The sequence below is a fragment of the Artemia sp. Qi Xiang Cuo genome, unplaced genomic scaffold (genome assembly GCF_049724085.1).
Source record: "Artemia sp. Qi Xiang Cuo unplaced genomic scaffold, ASM4972408v1 HiC_scaffold_22, whole genome shotgun sequence".
Lineage (NCBI taxonomy): Eukaryota > Metazoa > Arthropoda > Branchiopoda > Anostraca > Artemiidae > Artemia > Artemia sp. Qi Xiang Cuo.
Genome location: NW_028297431.1, coordinates 3,053,811 through 3,061,651, shown reverse-complemented (window position 1 = coordinate 3,061,651; position 7,841 = coordinate 3,053,811). Strand labels below are relative to the sequence as shown.

General features: G+C 34.8%; 1 protein-coding gene across 1 annotated transcript; it reads left to right on the top strand.

Annotated features, from left to right (window-relative positions):
- Positions 1 to 397: 397 nt before the first annotated feature.
- Positions 398 to 7,483, top strand: LOC148939058 (F-box only protein 22-like). The gene is made up of 2 exons (XM_089107285.1): positions 398 to 607; positions 5,358 to 7,483. The coding sequence occupies exons 1-2, from the start codon at positions 413 to 415 to the stop codon at positions 5,634 to 5,636; spliced, it is 474 nt and encodes a 157-aa protein (XP_088963411.1). The 5' UTR covers positions 398 to 412; the 3' UTR covers positions 5,637 to 7,483.
- The last annotated feature ends 358 nt before the right edge of the window (positions 7,484 to 7,841 follow it).

The following is a 7,841-nucleotide window of genomic DNA, read 5'->3' as shown; positions in this document are numbered from 1 at the left end:
ACCTTTCTTCGTGTTTATTTTGGTATTTCAAACTGATTTCTCATTTTACTATTGGTCTGATATTATACATGTGAGTTTTTTTTAAGATATCACAGGAGCTATTTTCCTCTAACCTGAGATAGGTTAGGGAAGATTTTCTTAGTCAATTTGTTCAGCCTTAGAGTGTGATACATACTTTTCGAAGTGGTATCCCTAGAAATACGGAATGCCTGAATATTGTGTTTAATGCTTCCGAGATAATCGAGGCAGTTATCCGCCGCCAGTGACAGGCAGACAAATATATGTCCTGTTTAAATTTTCTAAAAGTTCCTCAGACAATTCAAAGTTAGCTGTGGGACATGAAAAAAGAAAACACCTAGTAGAACCTTAATAATAGTAAATATTAAACGTCAATTAATTTTTTTTTTCATTAATGTCTTACTTGGATTCTAGTACTTTTGAAGAAACCGTGGCTATAGGTGGTGGATTCGTCGACTTATCATTGACCCTGCCCGGACCCGTGTTTGGGTCTGTCACTGGAATAGCGTTCAGTGGAGACGGTGTGGAAGCAGCTTCTGTTGTTATCTCAAGCCAGGAGCATAGCGGAGTGGAGGAGAAAATGAAAGAGGTAAATTTAGCTTCTAGTTATTTGACTCCAAGCAAATCATAACAGAAATAAAACGGCATCATATTGTTGAAAGCTTTTTTGGGGGGAGGGATGACTGAGAGTGTGTCTGTGGTTGAAAGGAGAGAATATTTAAAGGGAAAGGGGTGTAAGGTCATACGCGGTGCAATAGTGCTGCCTAATTAAAAGGCGATGTGAGCACGATGTATCATTTATTTACTGTTATTATACTTTTTTTTGTCAAGGCACTTCGTATAGCCGTAGGAACTTCGCAGAGATTTTATTCGACTGGAAATTGAAAGCTTAATGCCCTTTTTCAGAGTCAAGAGTAATTGGAAGACAACCAGTCCCCTTTCCCACGCTCATTAATTCTCCAAATACATTCAATCAGAATGTTGAGGTAACCATTTTGTTCAACATAGTTGAAAGGTAAAGTAACTATGTCTCTGGGGATGTCAACCTCCCACAGTCCTGGGAGTGAGGGCTTTAGGTTATGCAATTTGTCCATTGTTCACATATATTATTTGTTATTGGGAAAGAGGGTATGTTTGTCGTTTATTGTTCCACAAGACCAAGGGAATTCAGGTGAAGTTTTCAGAGAATGTTTAAGGGAGTATTGAACTAAATAAAGACACATTATGTGCATATTGGTTTTCAAAAGGGTGTAACTCAGGAACGACTGAGGGTTTTAAGTTGGAACTTTCAGGGAATGATGAGGGGTATGATCAAATGACCAAAAAGGCAATATTTGTATGTTATTACCTCTTCCAGCACTACTACAACTACTGCTTTTATAGTGACTACTTCTAAAGCTTTGGATATTGAGGTGAAAGTTGGAGGAAATGTTGTGGGGAAAGTTGAACTAAAGAAAAACATACACTGCGCATACAGACTGTTTAAAATGTCTTTTTTATTGTCGTTTACTATGGGCTGTGGTTTACTCTTACTAGGTTGCAGATATCACTGCTGCCAAGATTATTATTATTATTATTGATTCATTACCCATCAATGTATTCATTAAAGAAAAGAAAGTATAAAAAGGAACGAATACAAATAATAACACAAAAAATACTTGATAAAATCACATGAATCCTTGGCTATTGGAAATAAAAAAGTATATATACAATGGGGATAAAACAGAGTGTAAAAAGAAAAAAAAATACCATGTGACTGTTGTTTAGTGTGCAGCTATTGTAAATTTCTCAAGAGTGGAATTTCAGAATTCGTATTCATTCTTTCCATAGATTGTGATTTCAGATTGTGTAGAAAGGGAGAAGGCCAAAATGTACATATTGAAGACAAGGCAAAATATAAAAAGGAACAAACACATTTTTGCTGTTGCCCCTTTTGAATTTATCAGGACTGTGATTTCAGAAGGTTTCAGAAGATTCATTTAGAAAAGTGATCCTTTTGGGTATAATAGCCCGTTCAGACGCATGGGGAAACACTCAAAAATCGTTAGGAAAACCGATCTGTTTTGAGGATAGGACTTTTTTCTAGTTTCCCTATAATACTGACCGATTTTTCGTGTGTCATCGAGCACAATGAGCAAGAGTTTTTGGAAGTGGAAAACAAGTCAACTGTTAAGCACGAGAAGGTTCGAGATTTGGTGATTCTTATCAAGAACCATCAATTTTTGTCTAACCTGAGTAATGCTTCGTTCAAAACTAACACGAAAAAAAAAGATACTTGGTACGATATACACTTGATCTAGAGACTTGGCGCATACAAGGGCATGTGATCTGTGTTTTTTTGGAAAAACTTTCCACCTATCGTTTGAACACTTTTCCTCTCGTACCGATCGGTTTTTTCATCAGTTAGTTTAAATAAATAAGAGTTTAAATGAATCATAATAGTAAAACTGGGACCGCTGCGAATGGAACAGAAGTATAATATACTGATTGATTTTCCAGTATATGGTGGTCAGAAGAAACAAATTATTTAAACAATTTGGGTTTTATTTTACTGAACCGGTTTAGGAAACATTTGGGAAATACTTTATCAAACCATTCCTGATGTTAAGAAAATATTATTTCAAATCGTATCGTATCTGAAGATCAGTCAGTTTTCAAATAGCAGTTTAATGTTGGATTATCCAAATTTCGACTTAATTTCCAAGAAATCCGGTGACACACTAAAAATGAAATATGGGTAAAGAATCAGCCAAAAATAAGCAAAACGAACATTCGTTTTAAGTTTGAATTGTTATTTGACTCTGTTTTTGCTTATCTGTTGTTTATATAGCTCTTTAGTTTTCTTTGTAAAACCTATTTTTGAAAAAAAGTTTCTTTTTAAATGAATTCATTTCAATTTTCAATTGATGTTTTTTTTCTGTTGGTCAATAATAAGGAATGTTTTTAGAATTTATGTCAGTTTTTCTGCTTACAATCATTCCCCTGAACATCCCAGAAAAGTTTCTAATCAATAATCCTAGCCATTCCTGAGGTATTTCAGATACCTCAGGCACTTTTGTCAATTTGGATGCACATGTTTTTTTTTTTTGTTTTTTTTTTTTTTTCTTAACCCGAAACATGTACTGAAATTTTAATGTCAATACACTAAGCCGTTCTTTAGCTATTGCAGATACGCATTCTTAACAACCTGCGTGCACATTGTTCGTTTGATTTAGTTCCACATCTCCCTCAATATTTTCTAAAAGTTTAAGCGTTATATTCTTTGCCCTTTTAGGGCACACAGGATCAAATATGCACCTCTTTCCCAATAATCAAACTATATCTAAATAATGGGCAACTTGCTTAATTTACAGCCCTTGCCTGGGGGTCTCTGGGATGTCACTTTTGGGCCTTTCGTCTGTTTCGAACATAATAACTTTTCAAAATTTTGATAATATATATTTAAGGATTGAGAAGGAGCTAAAAGGGCGTTGGGAGGGGACTAGTTGCCCTCTTAACATTTTTGACTGTTATAAAGAGTGCTAAAACTTTCAATATCCAGCCGAATGAGGCTGCTTCGAAGTTTTTACCACAGTGTTGTTAAGTTGTCTATTATATGACATGGAAGATTTGACATATGAAAAAAATAGTGATGCGGAGCTGTACCCTTTTTTCAATATTTCCATATCTTTTTAATTGTAAGTTATATTCGGAATTGAAGCCCGAAGATTATTTGGGGGATATTCACGGTATATGAACTGTCTGGATGATAGGTTCTAGGAAAATAAGAAAAATTTTAAGAAAGTGGAGGAAGCATTAAAATATGAACTAAGGAGGTGTAAAGTGGAGGCCATGGATAAAATTGACTAAGATCTGGAAGATGCAGCTAGACGGCATACTAGTTAAATATTGTACTGGTATGTTAATAAATTGAGAGAGATTAGTCAGACTGGACTTGTCCCAGTTAAAGATAGGAATGGGGCCACAATTAGTGACAAGGTAAGAGTTAAAGAGAGATGGGCAGAACATTTTGAGAATGTGCTAAACTGGAATAGATTAACAGGAAAACATATATAGGAGAAAAGCAGGAAAAGAATGAAAAAGTTTTTGGCATCTTTAATGTGAAGGAAGATTTATTTTGTGAGGAAGAATTAGCGAGTACTGAAACGATTAGAAAACAATAAGGCCCCAGGTGCTGATAGTGTTGTAAATGAATTTCTTAAATATGGTGGCTATGAGGTTAAAAATAAGTCTGCACCCACCGTCTTTACTAAAAATATTACCTATGTAAGTGAAGCTGTGCACTTGATCGACCTTCTCATTACCAAAAGTCACCTTTTCATCTCCACTTAATCCAAGCCTTAGCGACTTGTCTTCTTAACATTAATTTCTTAGCCTATTCCGACACCCTAAACTCGCGAAACCTCTAAAGTTCTTTCATTTTACTCACACTTTCATCTAGGATGCTTATTTCTGCAGTGAAGATGTTAAAAGTAGAATAGACAAGGCCCAGTGTGTTTTTTCACAGTTGAAATAAGTTTGGAAGAATATAAAGATAAGTTTGCGAATCAAAAGAATATTGGAAGTTACAGTGATGACAGTGGTTTAAGTATCGTTCTGAAGCATATATGCTCTGAAAAATGTGGGAAGATTTTCTAGATGTTTTCAGAGAAATTGTTTTCAGATTGGTATGGGTACACAACTGACTGACCTTATTTCAAACAGTACGCTGTGCGAAAAGTGTGGTTCAATCTCGCTTTCTAGGGCCATAATGAGAGAAAGGTTGAGATGCCTAGGATATGTGCTTTGGATGAAGGAAGACAAATTGCCGAAGATCGTTGTTTACGGTTTAACCATCTACGGCTAAACGAAAAGCAGGATGTCCTCGGTTGGTGTGAGAGGTTGTCGTAAGGAAACATTTAAAAGGAATAAGAACTTTCTGGGAGATTTTAGAGAGGGCGGCTTGACATGGAGGAGGAGCATACGGAGCTGCTTCGGTTTCAGGCGGCTTGATTCTGCGATGAGTTCATAGAAGAAGATTTGTTAGACGGGTTACAATTTGCCTTTAATGTAATCTAAAATCTTGGGTTTGCTTTAATGACAATAGATTTCAATTTTATTCGAATGAAAATATTCCCCAGTTCATCCTCCTTCTCAACCCCCTCCCCCGGCCCTCAGAGAAGTTTTCATTGGATTTAACATAACTCGAGTTTTTGTAAGGGTTTATTTGTGTTAGATATATATATTTTTTTTAATATCAGCATTTTTTCTATCTGTTTTATTTCCTTTTATCTCCTTCTCTTTCTCTCTATTTATTTATCTCTTTTGTTACTAATGGTAATGAACATATTCCATTTCAGTTAAAAGCTGCAGGCCTGCCTGAAGAAAAGTCCGTGTGTTTCATGTTCGCTTGTGTTGGAAGAGGCTATCACATGTTTGGCAGAGAGAACTTTGAATCACAAATGTTCAGCAGATATTTTCCCAAAACACCACTATTTGGATTTTTTGGACAGTGTGAAATAGGAACTGATTGCATTCCAAAAGTTTCAGATTCGAATGAAAAAAGACTAAAAATCAGTCGTGAGTTTGTCCATGGCTATTGTACAATACTAGTTTTCCTGTCTTTTAAAAAGAAATAATTATTAGCTAGCTCACTGTTGGTTACTGTCTTATAAACGTGGAAATTTCAGGTGTGACCTTTTTGCCTAACCGCAACAATATTCAGATGTACAGTGTATAATGTGTGTGTATTAGTGTGTTTTTGTGTGCAGGCGTATGGTCTTTATATAGGCTTTAGACTTGCTTCTTAACACTTGAAGTTAGACATTTTTTTTTATTGCATCTTGAATGATTAATTTTCCAAGTTTTTTAGCTATTAAATTTTCGTTTTCCTTTTTTTTATACTTTTTTCTCCCGAGCTGTATAATAATCTCAAGCAGTTGATTATTTATTATCTCGTATTATTTAGCCAAATAATGCATTTTTCGAACTTTTTTTGCAATTTTTTATGTATTCCAACCATGCTTAGACCGTAGCCTCTCTCCCAAGAACAGGTAGATTGTTTGCGCTAACTTGACCCCTCCTCCTCCTTGTAAAACATGAAACGTCTTATAAAAGATTGTTTGCGCTAACATGACACCTTCTCCTTGAAAAACATGAAACGTCTTATAAAAGATTTTTTGCGCTAACTTGACCCCTCCTTCTCCCTGAAAAACATGAAACTTTTTGTAAAAGATTGTTTGCGCCAACTTGACCTCTTCTCCTTCTTGTAAAACATGAAACTTCTTATAAAAGATTGTTTGCGCTAACTTGACCCCTCCTTCTCCTCCCTGAAAAACAAAAAACTTATTGTAAAAGATTGTTTGCTCTAACTTGACCTCTCATTGTAAAACATGAAACGTCTTGTACAATATTGTTTGCGCTAACTTGACCTCTCCTCCTCCTTGTAAAACATGAAACTTCTTATAAAAGAATATAGTTTGTAGCAGTTTAATTCCTAAAAACAAGTTGACAGATAATTCTAAGTTTGGTATCCTCCCCCCCCCCCCAAAAAAAGGTTACTGTATTCTTAGCAAAATTGATTTAATTGAGTTCACTTTCCTATCAAGCGTAGCAGCAAAAAACTCATTCAGGCTGGTGTAAAAACAAGGACAATTGTAATCTTATCGTCGTTCAACTTGGTGTATCTTCTCCTCTTGGCTGAAGACAGAAGTCCAAGAAGGTATAGAACATATAGTTCAAGAAAGAAGGAACAGAAGAAGAAGGCATAGGATAAAAAACAAACGTGTAGGATTAAAGAAAAAACCACTAAAACAAATACAAAATAGTAGAACTATATAAAAAAAAACTATCTAATTTCTCGAAGTTTTTTTTCTGTCAGTTGCTCATTTTCTTGTTTTCTTTTTAATTTTTGTCTTTTCTCTCTTTCGTTCTATAGGAAAGGATAATTTGATAACATATATATGTAATGTAACCTTAAATGTATAGGAAACAAAATATTAACTTTGCATCCCCCTTTGTGTAATAAATGTATCAATTTAATGTTTGTAATATATATATTTGTAATGTTGGTTTTGTTTCTTCATTGTCCCTTAGTGTTCATAAAACTGATACACTCAACATAGATCACAGACAGAAATGGTTGGTAACAGGATGGCACAACTTCCCAAACTTCGGGCCGATTAAAACTGGCAATCTAGTGTTATTGAACCTAGATATATTACGTTAAAATCTTCACATGGGATTTTAACTCCTTTTAAGTTCCGGTAAAGGAAGTCAAGATCATTTTAAATTATGATGGCTGCTCTTCCACCTTTTCAATGTCAGTGTTTTGTTTAGCCAGTCTATTCTGGTTATTTCATATTCATTAAAATTTGAAATAATTAAATTGCACCACCAATTTCTCGTGTAGATAAACTATCTTAGGGGTTTTCATCAATTAACATCTTCTTAAATTCTACTAGTTTTTATTTATCTAAGCTGTTGCAGGGGAGTTGCCAAAATTTCATTTTGCTATTTTCAGTGTCCCTATTATCTTTGTTGATCTGGCTAGTCAGGGATAAAATCCCTGGGATAATGATTTATCCCCGGCTGCTGATTAAAAGACTTCTTCTAGTTTCACATCTGTTTTGTCAAAATAAATCATTCTGGGAGCATTTTTTGGCAACTTTTAATTTCCTATAACTTCAAGTTTTTCGTTTATGTTTGGCTTTGACACAATTTTTATTTTACAGACAAGAAGCTTTTACACTTGCAAAATTTTCAGTTTCGTTGCTGTTCTCAATCAGCATTGGTAAACTCAGCGGTTCAATAGTAACTTATCCAGTAATGAAAAAGGTAATAGC

What these genes read in the sequence shown, in the direction of transcription:
- LOC148939058 (XM_089107285.1), top strand. Translation starts at nt 413, where the DNA reads ATGTCTTACTTGGATTCTAGTACTTTTGAAGAAACCGTGGCTATAGGT. An exon ending in TGGAGGAGAAAATGAAAGAG is followed by an intron (nt 608 to 5,357) that starts GTAAATTTAGCT and finishes ATTCCATTTCAG; the next exon opens with TTAAAAGCTGCAGGCCTGCC.